At 43.9% G+C, this 21459-nt stretch overlaps 1 protein-coding gene across 1 annotated transcript; it reads left to right on the forward strand.

Annotated features, from left to right (window-relative positions):
• The first annotated feature begins 11966 nt into the window (after positions 1-11966).
• mpp4b (MAGUK p55 scaffold protein 4b) lies at positions 11967-21455 on the forward strand. The gene is made up of 19 exons (XM_055908088.1): positions 11967-12024; positions 12146-12267; positions 12460-12537; positions 12652-12735; positions 12888-13019; positions 16070-16151; positions 16269-16354; positions 16490-16561; positions 16800-17055; positions 17196-17213; positions 19059-19094; positions 19207-19227; positions 19347-19361; positions 19490-19708; positions 19949-20029; positions 20161-20254; positions 20450-20558; positions 20933-21067; positions 21264-21455. Exons 1-19 carry the CDS (start codon positions 11967-11969, stop codon positions 21453-21455), a joined length of 1890 nt encoding a protein of 629 aa, XP_055764063.1.
• Positions 21456-21459: the final 4 nt, after the last annotated feature.

Raw genomic sequence — 21459 nt, forward strand, 5'->3', positions numbered from 1 at the left:
CCGCTTGACGATGGTGACACGTATGCGGGATAATCAGCAGCCTGATGACCTAGTGAGCGGAGAGGGAGTATACTTGACAAAAGTATTATTTGTCTGGCACCATAATCCAAGACTCGATATGATGTAGATATCGTTTGATAAAGCTTACTTAACAGCCTGCTGATGGGCCATCAACTGTTCCCATTGTACACTGGTTGGGTATTTTAGGCCCCCAGAACATTCACACTTGGCCCAATGGATAACAGTGTCATGACGTTGCCTGCTTGTGTAACGGATGTGAAATGGCTAGCTAGTTAGCGGGTACGCGCTAGTGGCATTTCAATCAGTTACGTCACTTGCTCTGAGACTTAAGTAGGGTTTCCCCTTGCTCTGCAAGGGCCGCGGCTTTTGTGGAGCGATGGGTAACGACGCTTCGTGGGCGACCGTTGTCGATGTGTGCAGAGGGTCCCTGGTTCGCGCCCGTGTCGGGGCGAGGGGACGGTTTAAAGTTATACTGTTACATTAATGCTGTTGACCCGGATCACTGGTTGCTGCGGAAAAGGAGGAGGTTGAAAGGGGGGTGAGTGTAACGGATGTGAAATGGCTAGCTAGTTAGCGGGTACGCGCTAGTGGCATTTCAATCAGTTACGTCACTTGCTCTGAGACTTAAGTAGGGTTTCCCCTTGCTCTGCAAGGGCCGCGGCTTTTGTGGAGCGATGGGTAACGACGCTTCATGGGTGACTGTTGATGTGTGCAGAGGGTCCCTGGTTCGCGCCCGTGTCGGGGCGAGGGGACAGGGGACAACGTAAAGTTATACTGTTACACTTGGGTATTGCAAACCCCATCCCCTCTCCCTGCCTCTCCCTTTTCTCCTTCAACCCATGCTGTGATCACAGAGAGACGTCATAAATTCCTGAGAATCTCCTCATGGCCAAACAGTATTAAGAGAGAGGGTAAACTTTCAGGACAAAGGAATTCTCTTCCACCTCACAGAACTTGAGGTACGAACATATTTCATATTCCTGCAAAAGTATAAAAGATCGGTGGAGAGTCCAGCTATTAACATGCCCGTTTGTCCCCATGTGGGAAACTCATGAGAGACTGTGGGACTACATTACCATACCGCTGTTTATATAATAACCTCAGATATGAGGTTTACATCTGTTTGTTGTATAAAATGAATGAGTGAGTATGATACTGTTTGTATAATTGTGTATAATATGATTTTGGACTGTTTAATGAAGAAAAATACAAATCCCTTTTTAATTTGAACTAAACCCGAGGACCCAACCCTGAGCCAGTTGGGTCAGACATCCAAGGACAGCCCCTTCCTGCTATCTGAATAAAAGCCAACTCTGAGAAATTACCATTAGACCATGTTTTCTCCAGATTAGGAGAACGAAGGTTAAGTACCATTGCTGAATCTTTAACCATACCACGTGGTTAAACTCTTAGACGAATAAGAACAAGTCTTTGATAATGACTACTAGTCTGCAACTAGGAATTCGGTATCATTGAACGCGAAGAAAGACAACCGCCGAAACAATCATTCTATAACGAATGTCACTCTGAACTATCCACAATAGCCAAGACAGAGACCGACGAATCTCCAACAGAAACTAACTTCTCTCCAACGATCAAGACGACACACACCGAGCGTAACTATATATATATTGATTGCAATTGTTCCCGAATGAGTGAGCGTTCATGTGTAAGGATTAACGTGTCAATTGTTATAAAGAGTATACTCTGTAGTGACTTCTGAATCGACCCCCCATTTTCCCTTTTGTCTAACAAGCCGCCATGCCGGTTCAGCCACTAGGGCATATTTCTCCCATTTCATGTAACCAATTTTAAGTTTGTTTGTTTGTTTATGCATTTCTGTGAATTAATTAGTTAGTAATAAATAAATGATTTAAGACAATTGATGTATGGATGACTCATAGTGAAGACTGGGTTCGTGCAGATAATCAACAATTTACGACGTTTGGAATGAGACTAACGAGGTAAAAAATAAATAAATCATTAATCAGAAGACTATTGTTCAGATATGAAAATATCTGAAAGGTTATATTTGGAAATTATAACTTTGTAATCTGACTACTTTCCCTGGTGCCCTCGAATTCATAGTTAATTAGTTACGTTATTACTCAAGTGATCGCGTAATCCCTAATTACAGGAATCTTTGATAAAAACTATAAGTCTTAAAAAAATTATTATTATTATTATTATTATTTTTTTCATTTTATCCCCTTTTCTCCCCAATTTTCGTGGTATCCAATCGCTAGTAATTACTATCTTGTCTCATCGCTACAACTCCCGTACGGGCTTGGGAGAGACGAAGGTCGAAAGCCATGCGTCCTCCGAGGCACAACCCAACCAAGCCGCACTGCTTCTTTAACACAGCGCGCCTCCAACCCGGAAGCCAGCCGCACCAATGTGTCGGAGGAAACACCGTGCACCTGGCCCCCTCGGTTAGCGCGCACTGCGCCCAGCCCGCCACAGGAGTCGCCGGAGCACGATGAGACAAGGAAATCCCTACCGGCCAAACCCTCCCTAACCCGGATGACGCTAGCCCAACGGACCTCCCGGTCGCGGCCGGCTGCGACAGAGCCTGGGGGCGAACCCAGAGACTCTGGTGGCGCAGTTAGCACAGCGATGCAGTGCCCTAGACCACTGCGCCACCCGGGAGGCCCTAAGTCTTCAATTTAATGATAGCAAAGACATGACAACAGCATGCAGTTGTCTGTACAAAGCTGTGGAAGTGAAGTCCACACAGTTTCAATGTTATTCATTCAAACCGATATCAGATAAAATAAAATTAGATAGATTTTACTTGTCAGTGTCCATTACTAAAAACAATTAAGTCTGATGGTTGACTGGGAGGTGTGTGTGTGTGTGTGTGTGTGTGTGTGTGTGTGTGTGTGTGTGTGTGTGTGTGTGTGTGTGTGTGTGTGTGTGTGTGTGTGTGTGTGTGTGTGTGTGCGTGGGTGCGTGTATCCCACATCTGTTGCTAGGGGGTAAGGATGTTAAGGACAATATAAGTTGAATCACTAAAATAATAATTGCTTGACAAAAATGTAACGCAATGGCAATCCTGGTTATTGGTAACAATCCTTTGCATGAACTGTCAACATTATTACTCACATTCATTGTTAATGATGGAAATGAAGACATGCAAGATTTTTGAATATATGTCGTTTTTGAATAGCTATATATAAAACACATTGAGGTGGAAATGCTTTTAGTGGTGGATCTGCTTCTGTTCAGTGGGTGGTACTGTGTGCTATTTTCAAAGGATGGGTCCTGGCCTCTGGGGGGGCCTGGGGATCCGGGGGGACAGGGGTGACCTGCCGGTCACTGGGATAACAACCCAACTTGGGATGGGGAGGGGCTTTAGCGGGTGAAATATGCCACACCCCATCCCTTTGTACTGTATGTATGGGCACGTTTTGAACGATGGCTGCCTTAAGTGCCTGACTCTCAATAGTCTTGGGAAGATATTAAGCCCTAACAATGGGGCGTGGAAAGGGTCTGTTGAAATCAATACTGTAGTGGTGTGAGAAAGGTAACACCAGATTGCTGTCTGGTTCCATTCCCTAATAGTAAGTCGGTAGTTCTTGAATTCCAGTGGTAATGCTGTTCCTGGACTTTGACACCATATAAAACACTTTAAAAAGACAAATAATACATATGTTGTTTTGTTTAACTGTCAATTAATAAGAAAATGTATGTAGTCTACGTCTTTTATACTGCAGAAAATATATTTGTATGCATTGTAGAAAATTCTAGGGATGAGCAAATTGGCTTGTCTCAATGTTGATGTGTAGATGAGTAGATTAATATAAATAATGTTTTGAATTCCATGAATTCAACAAAAACATAATATTTTCCGTATTGCATATGATTCAATAGATTAATAAAGCTGTGGTTTTAACAGGTCTCAAAGTCGCTTATTCTGGGAAAAACATGTTAGTGCATTGATCATATTTAGCTTTGTGATAGTCAATTGAATTTCCTGTCTCTTTCAGCTTTAGAAAAACACTAAATATGTCACTTCAAACATAGTTTTTTTGTGTTTAACTATATACGAGAGAAGAAGAGCTCTACCAGAACAAATTAATGCACACATTTATTTGATCATTGGCAACTCTTGTCTTTTTTCGCTCCAGACAACAAAAGAGAAAAATAGTAACCAGCACAAATTATTGCACACATTTTATTTTTCATTGACAGATTAATTACGTTGGCTTCGATGCAGTTTTCCAAACACATTCATTATCAGTTACTCAAATAATATATCTAGTTAAAATACAATTGAATAAATACATGTAGTCATTTCATAGCCAATGTATCATTAAAGAAAAAGTCAGTTTAGTATAAAAAAATTATCCACACAAACTAATGGTGAAAACTGATCATCACACCATCTATATTTGAAACACACACACACTGGTCGCCCTTTGTGACCATTTTACCAAGCTTCTCTGTGCAATCAGACCTTTGATTATTTTGTGCCACCAGGTTCACAATAATATGCCCCCTCTCTGATTGTTCAAATGTGACCCTCTCCCCATGCTTTGCTGCAGCCAGTGTTCCCAGCACTGCGCTACCTGGGTGGGGGTACCCCACCGGCTAGGTACAAGGTCATAAATGTTCTCAGGAGCCGCTTTGAGAATCATCCTTTGATCACCCTTGAAATGTTTCTACAACTTCATTGGAGTCCACCTGTGGTGAATTAAATTTATTGGACATGATTTGGAAAGGCACACACCTGTCTATATAAGGTCCCACAGTTGACAGTGCATGTCAGAGCAAAAACCAAGCTATAAGATCGAAGAAATTGTCTGTAGAGCTCCGATACAGGATTGTGTTGAGGCACAGTTCTGGGGAAGGTTACCAAAAAATGTCTGCAACATTGAAGGTCCCCAAGAACACAGTGGCAGTCATTCTTAAATGGAAGAGGTTTGGAACCACCAAGACTCTTCCTAGAGCTGGCTTCCCGGCCAAACTGACCTATCGGGGGAGAAGGGCCTTGGTTAGGGAGGTGATGGTCACTCTCAAACTTCCAGAAGGACAACCATCTCTGCAGCACTCCAACAATCAGGCCTTTATGGTAGAGTGGCCAGATGGAAGCCACTCCTCAGTAAAAGGCATATGACAGCCCGCTTGGAGTTTGCCAAAAGGCACCTACAGGACTCTCAGACCATGAGAAACAAGATTCTCTGGTCTGATGAAACCAAGATTGAACTATTTGGCCTGAATGCCAAGCGTCACGTCTGGAGGAAACCTGGCACCATCTCTACGGTGAAGAATGGCGGTAGCAGCATCATGCTGTGGTGATGTTTTTCAGTGGCAGGGACTGGGAGACTAGTCAAGATCGAGAGAGAGATGAACAGAGCAAAGTACAGAGAGATCCTTGAAGAAAACCTGCTCCAGAGTGCTCAGGACCTAAGACTGGGGCCAAAGTTCACCTTCCAACAGGACAGCAACCCTAAGCACACAGCCAAGACAATGCAGAAGTAGCTTCAGGACAAGCCTCTGAATGTCCTTGAATGGCCCAGCCAGAGCCCGGACTTGAACCTGATTGAACCTCTCTAGAGAGACCTGAAAATAGCTGTGTAGCAATGCTCCCCATCCAACCTGACAGAGCTTGAGAGGATCTGCAGAGAGGAATGGGAGAAACTCCCCAAATACAGGTTGGCCATGCTTGTAGCGTCATAGCCGAGAAGACTTGAGGCTGTAATCGCTGCCAAAGGTGTTTCAACAAAGTACTGAGTAAAGGGTCTGAATACTTATGTAAATGTGCTATTTCAGTTTTTTTTTAATACATTTGCAAAAAAATTCTAAAAGCCTGATTTTGTTTTTCATTATGGGGTATTGTGTGTAGATAGATGAGGGGGAAAACAATTTTAGAATAAAATGTGGAAAAAGTCATGGGGTCTGAATACTTTCTGAATGCAGACGTACGAAGTCGTATATCACACCAACTGACTTGTTCATCTGATGTTGTTCACACAGGAACAAATCTGTATTCCTGCATTGACTTCACAACATCGAGGGCTCTAACAGTTAATCGGAGAGTGCACACTGAAGAGAAGCCATTCTCCTGCTGACTGGGGGGCAAGTTTCTCTCAACTGGGCAACTTTAAAACACACCAGCGTGTACACACAAGGCGAGGTCAGTACAGGTGCATCAAAGCAGGGACCGATAGACTGAAAAACAGCTTCTATCTCAAGGCCATCAGACTGTTAAACAGCCACCACTAACATTGTGTGGCTGCTGCCAACATACTGACTCAACTCCAGCCACTTTAATAATGGAAATTGATGGAAATTGATGTAAAAATATATCACTAGCCACTTTAAACAATGCAACTTAATATAATGTTTACATACCCTACATTACTCATCTCATATGTATATGTATATACTTTACTCTATATCATCTACTGCATCTTTATGTAATACATGTATCACTAGCCACTTTAAACTATGCCACTTTGTTTACATACCTTACATTACTCATCTTATATGTATATACTGTACTCTATACCATCTACTGCATCTTGCCTATGCCGTTCTGTACCATCACTCATTCTTCTATCTTTATGTACATATTCTTTATCCCTTTACACTTGTGTGTATAAGGTAGCTGTTGTGAAATTGTTAGGTTAGATTACTCGTTGGTTATTACTGCACGGTCGGAACTAGAAGCACAAGCATTTCGCTACACTCGCATTAACATCTGCTAACCATGTGTACAAATAAAATTTGATTTGATTTGACACAGGAGAGAAGCTGTACTCCTGTTGTGACTGTAGGAAGAGTTTCTCTCAACTGAACAACTTTATTAAAAGTTGGTGTGTTTGGACCATTATAGTTTGTTGGTGATGTGGACACCAAGGAACTTGAAACTCTCAACCCGCTCCACTACAGCTCGTCAATGTTAATGGAGGCCTGTTCGGGAATTCCTTTTCCTGTAGTCCACGATTAGCTCCTTTGTCTTGCTCACATTGAAGTAGAGGTTGTTGTCCTGGCACCACACTGCCAGGTCTCTGTTTTGTTTAGTTTGTATAGTTTGTTTAAGTGTTCTTTGTTTAATAAATTGAAGAATCGATTCACATCACGCTGCGTTTTGGTCCTCCTCTCTTTCTCCCAAGGAAGATCGTGACAGAATCCCCCACCACAACCGGACCAAGCAGCGTGGTAACGGGCAGCAGCAGCAGTAGCAGCGATCGCAGGATTCCTGGACCTGGGAGGAAATTCTGGACAGTAAGGGACCCTGGGTACAAGCTGGAGAATATCGCCGCCCTCGTGAAGAGCTGGAGGCAGCTAAAGCCGAGAGGCGGTGGTATGAGGAAGCAGCACGAAAGCGCGGATGGAAGCCCGAGAGGCAGCCCCAAAAATGTATTGGGAGGGGGCACACGGGGAGTGTAGCTAAGTCAGGTAGGAGACCTGAGCCAACTTCCCGTGCTTACTGTGAGGAGCCGAGGATGGAACCAGAGCCAGTCGGGGTGGAATTGGAGGTGAGCAAGGGGAGTGAAGCAGAGACTGTGAAGGAATTAATGGGGAGATTGGAGAAGAGAGAAATGAGGGAGTTGCTATGTTGGTGCATGAGGCACCAACATAGCAATAATAATAATGACAATTACAACAATACTGAATGAACACTTATTTTAACTTAATATAATACATCAATAAAATCAATTTAGTCTCAAATAAATAATGAAACATGTTCAATTTGGTTTAAATAATGCAAAAACAAGGTGTTGGAGAAGAAAGTAAAAGTGCGATATGTGCCGTGTAAAAAAGCTAACGTTTAAGTTCCTTCCTCAGAACATATGAAAGCTGGTGGTTCCTTTTAACATGAGTCTTCAATATTCCCAGGTAAGAAGTTTTAGGTTGTAGTTATTATAGGACTATTTCTCTCTATACCATTTGTATTTCATATACCTTTGACTATTGGATGTTCTAATAGGTACTTTAGTATTGCCAGCCTAATCTCGGGAGTTGATAGGCTTGAAGTCATAAACAGCACAATGCTTGAAGCACAGCGAAGAGCTGCTGGCAAATGCAGGAAAGTGCTGTTTGAATGAATGCTTACGAGTCTGCTGCTCTATCAAATCATAGACTTAATTATAATGTAATAACACACAGAAATACGAGCTTTAGGTCATATATATATGGTCAAATCCGGAAAATATAATTTCGAAAACAAAACGTTTATTCTTTCAGTGATATACAGAACCGTTCCGTATTTTATCGAACGGGTGGCATCCCCAAGTCTAAATATTGCTGTTACATTGCACAACCTTCAATGTTATGTCATAATTATGTACAATTCTGGCAAATTAATTACGGTCTTTGTTAGGAAGAAATGGTCTTCACACAGTTCGCAACTAGCCAGGCGGCACAAACTGCTGCATATACACTGACTCTGCTTGCACAGAATGCAAGAGAAGTGACACAATTTCCCTATTTAAAAGAAATTCATGTTAGCAGGTAATATTAACTAAATATGCAGGTTTAAAAATATATACTTGTGTATTGATTATAAGAAAGGCATTGATGTTTATGGTTAGGTACACATTGGTGCAACAACAGTGCTTTTTTCACGATTGCGCTTGTTAAATCACCCGTTTGGCGAAGTAGGCTGTGGTTCAATGATAAATTAACAGGCACCTCATAGATTATATGCAACGCAGGACAAGCTAGATAAACTAGTAATATCACCAACCATGTGTAGTTAACTAGTGATTATGTTAAGAGTGATTGTTTTTTATAAGATAAGTTTAATGCTAGCTAGCAGTTTACCATGGCTCCTTGCTGCACTCGCATAACAGGTAGTCAGCCAGCCACGTAGTCTCCTCGTGGAGTGCAATGTAATCGGCCATAATCGATGTCCAAAAATGCCAATTACCGATTGTTATGAAAACTTGAAATCAGCCCTAATTAATCGGCCATTCCGATTAATCGGTCAACCTCTAGACAGGATACCACAAACTCCAGCAGTGAGAAGTGGGTGGCATTATTCCAAAACCTAGGGAAAGCCAACTTGATCAACAGGTTCAGGATTGTCTCATTTGTTCTGTGTGACAGGCTCAAATGCCTTTCTAGAGAAGATTTTTCTCTCTCATGACCAAATGGTCACACTCAAGAAACAGATGCAGCACAGAGGCTCTGTGACAGAGCTGATCAAAAAGGAACCTCAAATATCTGTGAACTGTGACTTGTCATGTAAGGACTTCTCTCTGGCTTTGCAAAAGGACAAAGGACTGCTGGAATCAGTCAAGAGCAGCAAAAAATTTCCATGGAAAAAGTAGACTAGGTGAGTGACTCATGCCCCTCTTTTCCTCTTTTGCATGCATTTGAAATGTTTGTTTTTTTCTGCTGTAAATGTCCAAATTGTGATTTCTTTAATTTATATTGAGGTTTATTCACATAAGATTACATAATGATACAGTTTTAGTAAAGCTATAGGCTAAATGTAATATTAAAATGTTTTTCCTTTCCAATTGAATAAGAATCTGAATATACACTGTATATTCATTCACACCACATGCACATTTGTGGCCTGCTGGAGGTCATTTTGCAGGGCTCTGGCAGTGCACCTCCTTGCACTAAGGTGGAGGTACCGGTCCTGCTGCTGGGTTGTTGCCCTCCTACGGCCTCCTCCACGTCTCCTGATGTATTGGCCTGTCTCCTGGTAGCGCCTGCATGCTCTGGACACTACGCTGACAGACACAGAAAACCTTTTTGCCACAGTTCGCATTGATGTGCCATCCTGGATGAACTGCACTACCTGAGCCACTTGTGTGGGTTGTAGACTCCGTCTCATGCTACCACTAGAGTGAGAGCACCGCCAGCATTCAAAAGTGACCAAAACATCAGCCAGGAAGCATAGGAACTGAGAAGTGGACTGTGGTCACCACCTGCAGAATCACTCCTGTTTTGGGGGGTGTCTTGCTAATTGCCTATAATTTCCACCTTTTGTCTATTCCATTTGCACAACAGCATGTGACATTTATTGACAATCAGTGTTGCTTCCTAAGTGGACAGTTTGATTTCACAGAAGTGTGATTGACTTGGAGTTACATTGTGTTGTTTAAGTGTTCCCTTTATTTTTTTGAGCAGTGTATATATTGCTATATATATATATATGACAATTTGCTATCTAGCTAAATCTGGTGCAAGAGAATGTTGTACATGATCCCTGACAAATAAACGTAATAATAATGCTTTGGTTTTAAGTCACGTTAGAGGTCAAAGGTTACTGTTTCGTAAATATCTCTGGTGCTGCTGATAATCCTCTGAGCTTTGTCCTATTTCTATACCTAAAAAGCTACACAGAGGGAGGGTAAATTAATGACAATACAAAAATAAGAATTTTAAAGCCAAAGCTTTTTTACAGCGCCTCAAGATAATCTTAGGTTAAAGTTGATCTCTAAAATATATTCTGTATTGTCCTCAACATAAAAATCATATTTTCTCATAAATCACCATCGACCCCCAGTTTCTGATTGTGTTTGATGAAACATTGGTCAAATAAGTCCACAGCAAGGAGACGAGTGTGCGACAGACTTACATTTTCATTTGTATGGTTAGAGAAGCAGAATGTGTAGTAGGGTACTACACTATATAATGACTTAATCATCATCATGTTCTGTCCCTATCTCCTCCAGCTGTTGGGAGCTCAGTACAGTGATGTGTTTAATTACACACTGTGGGCTATCCCCTCTTTTCCCTCTATTCAACACAGAGTAGCTGTGTGGCCATGGGTGCGTCCCAAAATGGACTCTATTCCCTATATAGGGCACAACTTTTGACCAGAGCCCTCCAGGGCCCATAGGGCTCTGGTCAAAAGTAGTGCACTGTATCGGGAATAGGGTGCCATTTAGGACAAAAGCTTTATTCGGGCCACGGTCTGGCGGGTTTTAAAAGCAGAAAGAGTTAAGAAGCTTTGGGAGCAGAGCTGTAGCATAGCCTTGGACAGGCCAGCAGCAGTTTGGACACGCTTCTGTCACTTCCGGCGAGAGAGAGACAACAGCTCACTTGCCCAGGATTAACTGGGATAGAGAGAGGATTACACTCTTCTCTTCCTTGCAGTTCGCTACATAGTAAAAGCACAGACCTGTTACCAGCGAATCCCCTGGGGACTCTCACTCTGCGGCAAAAATTGGTAAACTGTATTACACAGATGACAAATCCTCCTCTGGAGCTAAGTATTAAGGGTTGAGGAAGCGGGTCAAAGGGACTGGAAGAAAAGAGACCACAGAGGTAAGTAGTGAGCACGCAGGAATGTGTAAACTCTTTTACAGTTGGCTCCGAGCCCAGATACAGTAGACTCTCACTCTGACTGTTGAGGAGGTGGGATTGGGCTCTTCTAGTTTTCAGGGTTTCAAAAATTGTTTTCCCACCAAGGGATCCTCTGTTTTTAATCCAAGTATTACTACATATTAAAGTCAATTGACGCACCCATCCGTCAATCTAATTAACATGATGAAAAAATCCCCATACTTCTGTTTAAGATGTAACACTACATCACCAGTATTGTTTTGTCTTTCTGTTGAATGGGTGATGTTGACCGACACAGGGACATGGTGGCACGTAGAATACGGAATTAGAAGAGACTGTGCTTAAGTGGGCCATTGCCTTTTGAACCCTGAGCTTATTTCACACACAGGGCATTAAATGACCCTTAGGGCTTTTAACGTGTGACAGTGGAGGCTGTTTTTACCTGGGAAGTTATTTGACACCCAGTTGACATCCATCGTAGCAGAACTGATGACTATGTATATAGAGGTCAGAGTCTTATTAGTCTGGATTAATGTTATGTTACTGTTATCTAAAATGTGTAAGAAGATTAGATGTTATCATTCAGCTTTTAGATTAACTACTAAGCAAGAATATCTTTTTATTTAGTTTCTCTCTTTCCAAGGTCTGGGTTGGGGTGAATTTCCAGCAGTCAGTGCTGGGTGATCACCATGAGGCAGGCTGTGGAAGCCGAGGTGGTGATGTCGTCCCCTAGACTGGGTAACCATGGTCAGTAATAGGAAACAGCTTCTCTCTCAACCTCTAGCTGATGGCAATGCACTTCTCTCCTGTATGTTGTGATAATCCTATGGCTGTTTATCTTTATGATTATGTTGGTGTTGTTCTCCAGGCCTAAGGCAGATCCTGTCTGACGTGGTAGAGGAGGTGAAACATTCCATCAATAAGGAAATCAACGGGGCAGAGCTCCTATACAGCCTCCTCAACGCCCCCTGGCTCAAGTCTCTGCTCAAAGTTAGTCTGGGAGTCTAGTCTGTGATATACTCTCAACTGGGGTTTAGAAAGGCAGTGTTTCACTTTATCTCTACTTTCTCTCGGTCTCTGCTCCACCCAGTGAGTGGAGGGTGTCTTTGATTTGTGTTTGTCCATACTCTTGTCTTGTTCTAGTTGTAGGTTTAACATGTTCTCTGTCTCTGCACCACCCAGGTGTATGAGTGTCTGCGGCAGCACCAGAGAGAGCCTCCTGCTCCTTTCCTACCATACACAACACAGCTCATCCAACAGGTAGGACCTTTTCCTCTACTGCTTTGCCCTCTTCAATCATTGGCTTGTCAGAAGTGTCAGTGGTGTCAGTCCTGTCCTGTGTCCACTCAACCCGCCTTTCTGCTTCTCTTCTAGATTCTGACTGACATGAGAACAGTTCCGAACACTTCTGCTGAGGCCAGGGAGCTTTACAGTCTCCTCAGGGGACCACACCTCCAGGTGAGAGATCCTGAGGCAAAAAGGGCTCCTATGATCCTAACCTTTGTATCTGTTGTTGCAGTAACTACGTTCTTCTGGGTTGTGTGAGTTATTTATGTGTGTTGAGCCCGCCTAAATTAATGAATTGACTTAATAGTTGTGCTCTGTCCTAGGCTCTGATATCAGCCCATGATACGGTGGCACAGAAGGATTATGAGCCTGTGCTGCCTCCTATCCCTGACAACCTCCCTGACGACGAGGAGGCCATGAGGATTGTCTGTCTGGTGAAGAACAAGCAGCAGCTGGTGAGTCATGGATTGGATACAGCTGTTTGTTTTTAAGGAGGAAGGCTTAAAGCAACAAACAAAAATACTAGATTAGAAGTATCATCAAGGGTGCAATCTTTTACACCTTGCTATTTTCTAGCGTGGATACCAAAAACACACTTTTAGTACTTTCATACTTTTTCCTCCATGCAAGGTTACAGAAATGTTGTATTTTATGCACACCGAATACAAAGCAGCAACTCCTGAGGACCTGACAGAAGCTGTAAGAAAGGGCAGATGATGCTTTCATAACATGTTATTAGTTTGATTGCTAAATTGTGTGACAGACTATTTCAATCAGAGTAATCGTAGTAGAGATGGTTTTAATACTTCAACATTCCAGGATGGCTTATGATTAGTGTCACGATGGGTCAGTTTTGGACACCAATTATACCATTTCCAGTCACTCAGTTTGAACCCAAAAATGTTCCCATAGTTATTAAGCTGTATATACTCGGAAGCTCCTACCCATCCACATCTGACATTGCGACCTCTTTTGGAACCCGTTTGGAACAATTCTAAATCCAATCCTGGTGGCAGACAGTTTTAGCAGTACCCTGTGTACCCAGATCCCTATTTCAGGGCTATAGAGGTATCTGTGGTCTCAGACAGAGGTAATCTTGTCTAGCCCTGTCTCTCCCCCTGAAAGAGGAGCTCAGAAGGAGGGATCCGCAGTCGCTGGGACACCCTGAGGAAGATGACCTGCCGAAGGCTGATCCACGGTGGGGCCAGGGCGGTGGAGGGCCCCTGGCATGGTGTGGGGGCTCTGGGGGCCGTAGTGCCCGGGGAGCGACCAGTCATGCCCAGCACAAGGAGAGTCAGCTACCCACCAGCAGAGTTGCTATCTTCTGCGGGTCCACCACCCCTGGGCAAGCCCCGCCCTCCGCCACGTTTTAAGCCAATGAGTAACTGCAGAATGTGCCAGACTGATGCACTCTGGATAGAAGAAGGTCTTAATCGCTCTGCCCCCTCGGTCTGTAACTCTGTCCTGATTGGTAAGAACTTCAAAAATTTAATTCAATACTGAAATTAAATACTGTATCTACTGCCATGAGTAGTACAGTGCTGTACACTGCAATACATATCAGTTCAGTACATTATAGTACAACACAATGGAACTTCTACTCTTATTCAGGCTAATAGATTACCTTTTTCCAACCTCTCTCTCCTCCCTGCTTCTGGAGATAATGTGATCGAGGAACTAGACAGCGACGAAGACAGAGAGTCAGCCAACACCCTATCCCCTCTCCCACACCATGCTCCACCCCTCCAGCCCTGGACTCTCACCCCTCCCTGCATGGCTGCATACCACCATCCCCCCGGAACTCCTCCGCGGTTCCGGAGCTACAGCGTCAGCCCCCGGATCCGCACGGCTCCCCCCAGCCCCATGCAGCATCGGCGGGTAGATGAGATGCCTCGCGAACCCCCCGTGGAGCTGGCTAAGCAGGAGAGCCTGGATGAGTTGAGGTCCACGGTGCAGCAGGCTGCTAGCTCTATGGAGCGCAGCACCAATGACGTCCGGCTGCTGGGGCAGAAGATGGCCGCCGCCACAGAGCGCATGTCTGAGAGTGTCCAGGAGAATGCCCAGGCCCTGACGCTGCTGACCCAGGTGGTGAGCAGACTGCAGACACTCACCGCTGCCAGCAGGGCGGTAGCAGATACACCGGAACCACATAGAGGAACCAGCAGCAGTATCCCACCAGTCAACATATCAGCCAGCGAACAAGAATACACAGCCAGCAGCTTGAAGACTCAGACATCCCTTTCACACCAGTCCAGAGTATGCTCCCTGTCCTCCTCTTCCTCCTCCTCTTCCTCCTCCTCTAGCTCCTTCACTGGGTCTATGGACGGCATATCCACATCCCAGGGGAAGATCTCCCCAGCCTGCAATGGGTCACCCAAGGCAGGGTTGAACACCAGGATTCCGCCTATGTCTTCCAAAAAGCATGTTGGTGCTTCCCCCACATCTCAAAAGAAGCATGTGGAACCCCAGCTCCAGCAACCCCACCTCTACAACAGCCTCTCAACACCTCCACCACCTGCCCCGCTTGGCCCCAACCACAACAAGACTGGCTGCTGCTCCAGCCAGGGGAAGAAGAAGAAGAAGAGGAAGTGAACCAGCCAGGAGGACAGTGTTGCTCTCATGTCTTCAGGAGACCTTCTATTCCTCTACTTCAGGGAATGGTCCTCTCCTCAAGATTCCCTCAGAGATCTCGGCTTCAAAAGGCATTTATCCTTTCTTCTATTATCTTCGTCACCATCATGTCGCCCACCATTCATCCCGCAATTGTGATGTGTTGGCTATGCCCATTGTTGCGTTTCCATCCTCAAGCCGTCCATCTGTGTTTCGTGCAACTATATGTTTCCCGAATGTCATCTGTTATTTTCATACGATTTCATTTTGTAATTGTAAATAAAGCATGTCCATTATTCCTTTTTGAGTCAAGATGTTTTCATCTCATATCACATGACACCCTCCATAACCTGTAATAGGCCAAATGTGTCATTGTTGCTGTTCCACCCCAATGATGGATCTACTTGTGTATTAAAGTAGTAAAAAGTTAAGTATTTGGTCCCATATTCATAGCACACAATGGCTACATCAAGCTTGCGAGTCTACACGTGTGTTGGATGCATTTCCTCTTTGTTTTGTTTGTGTTTCAGATTATTTTGTGCCCAATAGAAGAATGGTAAATAATGTATTGTGTCATTTTGGAGTCACTTTTATTGTAAATAAGAATATAATGTTTTTAAACACTTCTACGTTAATGTGGATGCTACCATGATTACGGATAATCCTGAATGAATTGTGTGTGTGTGTGTGTGGGGGGGGGGGGGGGGTATAATATTTGTGCATCTGCAAATTAAAGCTGAGAGTCTGCACTTTAACCTCATAATCATTGCATCGTTTAAAAGCCAAAGCAACTAAACATTCTTCAAAGTCCCAATACTTTTGGAGCGCACTATGCGTGAGAGCTACAGGACAATGTTTTAACCCTGGATTCATGTCCCCTCTCTGTCTCTCTTAGGGAGCCACGATAAAGCGAAATGGGATAACAGGGGAGATCTTTGTGGCACGGGTGATCCATGGAGGACTGGCAGACCGCAGCGGTGAGACCACCTCTCTCTCTCTCTCTCTCTCTCTCTCTCTCTCTCTCTCTCTCTCTCTCTCTCTCTTTAATCTGTTTCTTCTTTCTCATGTGTGCCCCCTCCCCGCTCTCTCTCTAGGTCTGCTGCATGCAGGGGACAGGATCACAGAGGTGAATGGTTACTCTGTAGATGGCCTGGAGCCTGAGCAGGTCATTGAGAGACTGGTGAGTCTACCAGCAGAACACTGCTTGGCTGCCCAAACATCCACACATTTCACACAGTCAACACAGATGTTGTCTGTAGTACGTCTTCATCCACCAGTGATGTACATGGGTGTTTATCTGTCTTTGGACCCACAGGCACGGTCTCAAGGCACCCTCATGTTCAAAGTGGTTCCCATCACAGATAGACCAGTCAACAACCAGACGATAGTGAGTAATGGCATGTTTACCGAGCTACCCTTCCCTGGAAACAGTAGCAGACAAGTCATGTAAGCTGATTGAACCATAATGGCACCAAAACCAAAGTCTTTCTCTTGACAATAGGAGGTTACTATTACCAAGAAAACCTATGGTTCAGTTCCTGTCTTCAGTGTTGTAGTAAAGATCTTTTTCATTGCATTGTCCTTGTCTCTTGTTGTCTCTTCTATTGTGTCTCCTGGTGTCCCAGCTGTATGTACGTGCCATGGCAGACTACAGTCCCCAGCAGGACACGGCCATCCCCTGCGCCGAGGCAGGTATGGACTTCAGGAAGGGAGACCTGCTGGAGATCGTGGACCAGTCAGATACCCTCTGGTGGCAGGCCAAGAAACTACCCAGCACCTCGGCCTGTGCTGGCCTTATCCCCTCCACCAACCTGCTCAGGAGGAAACAGAAAGAGTTCTGGTGGTCTCAGCCCTACCAGCCTCACACCTGCATCAAACCCTGTGAGTAGAGTACAGTCTCACCTTTATGTCTGGCTTTTCAGCTCTTTTACACCAAATTATAAGCAGCTGGTAACAAGTATTACTGTATATCCATGACAGTAACAAATGACAATTCTCTTATTCCTCTTGCTTACCTGAAGTGAGCACTGTGAATGAAGGTAAGAACTATGATCCTTTTTTATGGTGCCAGTTTCAATGAGAGGCAGTTATTGTTACACTACATGACCAAAAGTATGTGGACTCCTGCTTGTAAAAATCATGGGCATTAAATATGGAGTTGGTTTTCCTTTTGCTGCTATAACAGCCTCCACTCTTCTGGGAAGGCTTTCCACTAGATGTTGGAACATTCAGCCACAAGAGCATTAGTGAGGTCGGGCATTGATGTTGGGCGATTAGGCCTGGCTCGCAGTCTGCGTTCCAATTCATCCCAAAGGTGATGGGGTTGAGGTCAGGGCGCTCTCTGCAAGCCAGTCAAGTTCTTCCACACCGATCTTGAACAACCATTTCTATATGGACCTGGCTTTCTGCATGGGGGCACTGTAATGCTGAAACAGGAAAGGGCCTTCTCCAAACTGTTGCCACAAAGTTGGAAGCACAGAACCATCTAGAAGGTCATTGTATGCTGTAGCGTTAAGATTCCCCTTCACTGGAACTAAGGTGCCTAGCCCGTACCATGAAAAACAGCCCCAGACCATTATTCCTCCTCCACCAAACTTTACAGTTGGCACTATACATTGGAGCAGGTAGCGTTCTCCTGGCATCCGTCAAACCCAGATTTGTCTGTCAGAGAACGCGTTTCCACTGCTCCAGAGTCCAATGGCGGCGAGCTTTACAGCCGACACTTGGCGCATGCTGATCTTAGGCTTGTGTGCGGCTGCTCAACCTTGGAAACTAATTTCATGAAACTCCCTACGAACAATTATTGTGCTGACATTTCTTCCAGAGGAAGTTTGGAATTTGGGAGTGAGTGTTGCAACAGAGGACAGACAATTTGTACGAGCTTTAGCACTAGGGCATCTCGTTCTGTGAGCTTGTGTGGCCTACCGCTTCGTGGCTGAGCCGTTGTTGCTCCTAGACGTTTCCACTTCACAATAACAGCACTTACAGTTGACCTGGGCTAGCAGGGCAGAAATTTGACGAACTGACTTGTTGGAAAGGTGGCATCCTATGACGGTGCCAAGTTGAAAGAAACAGAGCTCTTCAGTAAGGCCATTCTACTGCTTATGTTTGTGTATGGAGATTGCATGGCTGTGTGTTAATTTTTTTTTTACACCTGTCAGCAACCGGTGTGGTTGAAATAGCCGAATCCACTAATTTGAAGGTGTCCACATACTTTTGTGTATATATATATATATATATAGTGTATTTCATTATTAACTTTGCACTGACCTGTCATCAGTGGTGGAAAAAGTACCCAATTGTCATACTTGAGTAAAAGTAAAGATACCTTAATAGAAAATGACTGAAGTAAAAGTGAAAGTCATCCAGTAAAATACTACTCGAGTAAAAGTATTTGGTTTTAAATATACTTAAGTATGAAAAGTAAATGTAATTGCTAAAATGTACTTAAGTATCAAAAATAAAAGTACAAGTAGAAATCATTTCAAATTCCTTATATTAAGCAAAGCAGATGGCTACATTTTCTAGTTTTTTATTTATTTACGGATAGCCAGGGGAATGCTCCAACTCACACATAATTTACAAACGACGCATGTGTTTAGTGAGTCTGCCAGATCAGAGGCAGTAGGGATGACCAGGGATGTTCTCTTGATAAGTGAGTGAATTTGACCATTTTACTGTCATACTAAGCATTCAAAATGTAACTTGTACTTTTGGGTGTCAGGGAAAATGTATGGAGTAAAAAGTACATACTTTTCTTTGGGAATGTAGTGAAGTAAAAATTGTCAAAAAGATTAATAGTAAAGTACAGATACCCCTAAAAATGATTTAAGTAGTACTTTTAAGTATTTTACACCACTGCCTGTCCTACTTTGCTCTTTCAGAGGAAGACCTGATTGATGAAAAGTGTGTTGAAGCTGGTAAGATTTCCCTAATTTCCTCTACAATAAATCATATTGTTTCACTCATTTGTTAACTGCAAAATGACTTTGGTGGATTAATTTGAATGTTTTTTTTTCTATTTTCTAACAGACGAGGAAGATTTTGAATCTGGTAGGTAAGTCTTTGTTAGAGTTAGTTGATCATGCAGCCTATACAAAATACAGTATCACTCAACTATAACCCTGTTTTCTTTATCGCAATCATTTCTGAATTCCAATTTGGAATGTGAGAGGAGCTAAGAGAAGGTGAGCATGATCTGCTCTACTGAGCTCTCCTTTGATCTCCATTAGAATCAACTCCAACACCCTGTCCAGTGACATACACATTCATCCCATTATCAGGCTCTCCCCCTCCCTGTTGTCCCCGCTCCTAGAGGATGGTGAGTTCAGCACTCACATCGAGGGGATCTATCTAACTGGGTTCAGACGTAGCCTGCGTCTGTGTCGGCGGCAGTCCCTAAGCACAGGCTCCAGTCAGCAGTCCTACACACGCTGCCCTGGCAGCGGCTACAGTACCCTCAACAACCCATACGAAGAGGTGGTACGATACCAGCGGAACCCGCAGGACAAACACCGCCTGGTCGCCCTCGTGGGTAAGACACCGGTCCGGCACTAACCAGCAACACAAATAGATTGGCAAAAGATTCAGATATGTATTGACTGTCATGAATATGTACTATTGTGTATATGGTTTCGTGGCCAATAATGCAGAGACAGTATGACACATGTTGTGTTACTGTTTTTGTACATGTACAGTGTGCCTCTGCTTGTATTGACACAGAATATGTGTGATGACATGACGGAGACCTCACAAGTGTGTTGTTCTCTCTCAGGTCCCTCTGGCGTTGGAGTGAACGAACTTCGCAGACGGTTAATCGAAATCAACCCAGTGACCTTTCAAGGGGCAGTGCCTCGTGAGTACACCACCTAAGTGGTGTCAGCCTACTTGACTTTCTTCCATTGTTGACATGGATACGATCAATGTCTTATATGACGGCTTGTCTTCCGATGATGTCATCTGACATATTTTCCCTTCTTCCTCCAGACACGACACGAGCCGCTAGGAGCTATGAGGAGTCTGGTAAAGAGTATCACTTCATTAACAGGGAACTGTTTGAGAACATGGTTTATAACAACAGGTAGGTACTCATTGAATAACGGCTGCTCACTTTCCTCTCACGAACACATCTTGTTAAATCAACTGTCACAACATGAATGTGACTCGTGGCCTTATGTCCTAATGGGGACAAAGAGGATTAAGTAAGTTAATAACATTGATGTGGACCACCTGATTATAAGCCAGGGTTTTGTGTTGCGTTAAAAAAAAAAAACAGGTTTCTAGAATACGGGGAGTACCAAGGTCATTTCTACGGCACTAGTCTTGATGCTGTGAAGGATGTTTTGAACAGTGGAAGGATCTGTGTCATCGACATCGAGCCTCATGTGAGTCCTGCTGGGGTTCTTATCAGTGGGGCTTCATCATTGACTTGGCCCTATTGTGGAGTTAGCTCTTTAAAAAAATATATATATATTTTACCTGTATTTAACTAGGCAAGTCAGTTAAAAACAAATTGTATTTTCAATGACGGCCTAGGAACAGTGGGTTAACTTCCTTGTTCAGGGGCAGAACAACAGAAATTTACCTTGTCAGCTCAGGGATTCAATCTTGCAACCTTTCAGTTACAAGTCCAACGCTCTAACCACTAGGCTACCGGCCGCCCCTCTGCGGTTGACTTCAGTTGCATCTTGGCCAGGTCTTCATTGTAAATGAGAATTAGTTCTCAATTGACCCATATATGATGACTGTCCCCTTCCAGGCCATCCAGTCAGTGAGGACACATGAGCTTAAGGCCTACATCATCTATGTGAAGCCGCCCACCGCAGAACGCATGAAGGAGACCAGAAAGGACGCTCAGATCACCACCAATTACTATGACAACAGACCTTTCAAAGTAAGCACTCTTATGGTTTTATTATCATTTTTTTAATTGACCAGGAAGTCTCTCACGATTTGAACCTCTTTACCTCTTTTTCCAAAGAGACCTGGTAATAATACGCCATCCCTATGGTGATCAATTGGTTGAAATACTGACCATCATGCTATAGTTAGGATAGTAACCAACTGTCATGTTATTCTGTTCCCAACAGGAGGAAGACTTCCAGGAGATGGAGGAGGCAGCCAGAAAGATGGAGTCTCACTACTGCCAGTTCTTTGACTCTGTGATGGTGAACGAAGGGCTGCAACACTCCTGTGTTCAGCTACTGAGGGCTGTGAGGAGGGCTCAGGATGAGCCACAGTGGGTTCCTGCCAACTGGATACGACCCACAGAGGAGTTTTGATGAG

The sequence above is a fragment of the Salvelinus fontinalis genome, chromosome 41, assembly GCF_029448725.1.
Source record: "Salvelinus fontinalis isolate EN_2023a chromosome 41, ASM2944872v1, whole genome shotgun sequence".
In the NCBI taxonomy this organism is placed as follows: domain Eukaryota; kingdom Metazoa; phylum Chordata; class Actinopteri; order Salmoniformes; family Salmonidae; genus Salvelinus; species Salvelinus fontinalis.

What these genes read in the sequence shown, in the direction of transcription:
- mpp4b (XM_055908088.1), top strand. Translation starts at nt 11,967, where the DNA reads ATGAGGCAGGCTGTGGAAGCCGAGGTGGTGATGTCGTCCCCTAGACTG. An exon ending in CCCTAGACTGGGTAACCATG is followed by an intron (nt 12,025 to 12,145) that starts GTCAGTAATAGG and finishes GTTGTTCTCCAG; the next exon opens with GCCTAAGGCAGATCCTGTCT. An exon ending in CTTTCAAGGGGCAGTGCCTC is followed by an intron (nt 20,030 to 20,160) that starts GTGAGTACACCA and finishes TTCTTCCTCCAG; the next exon opens with ACACGACACGAGCCGCTAGG.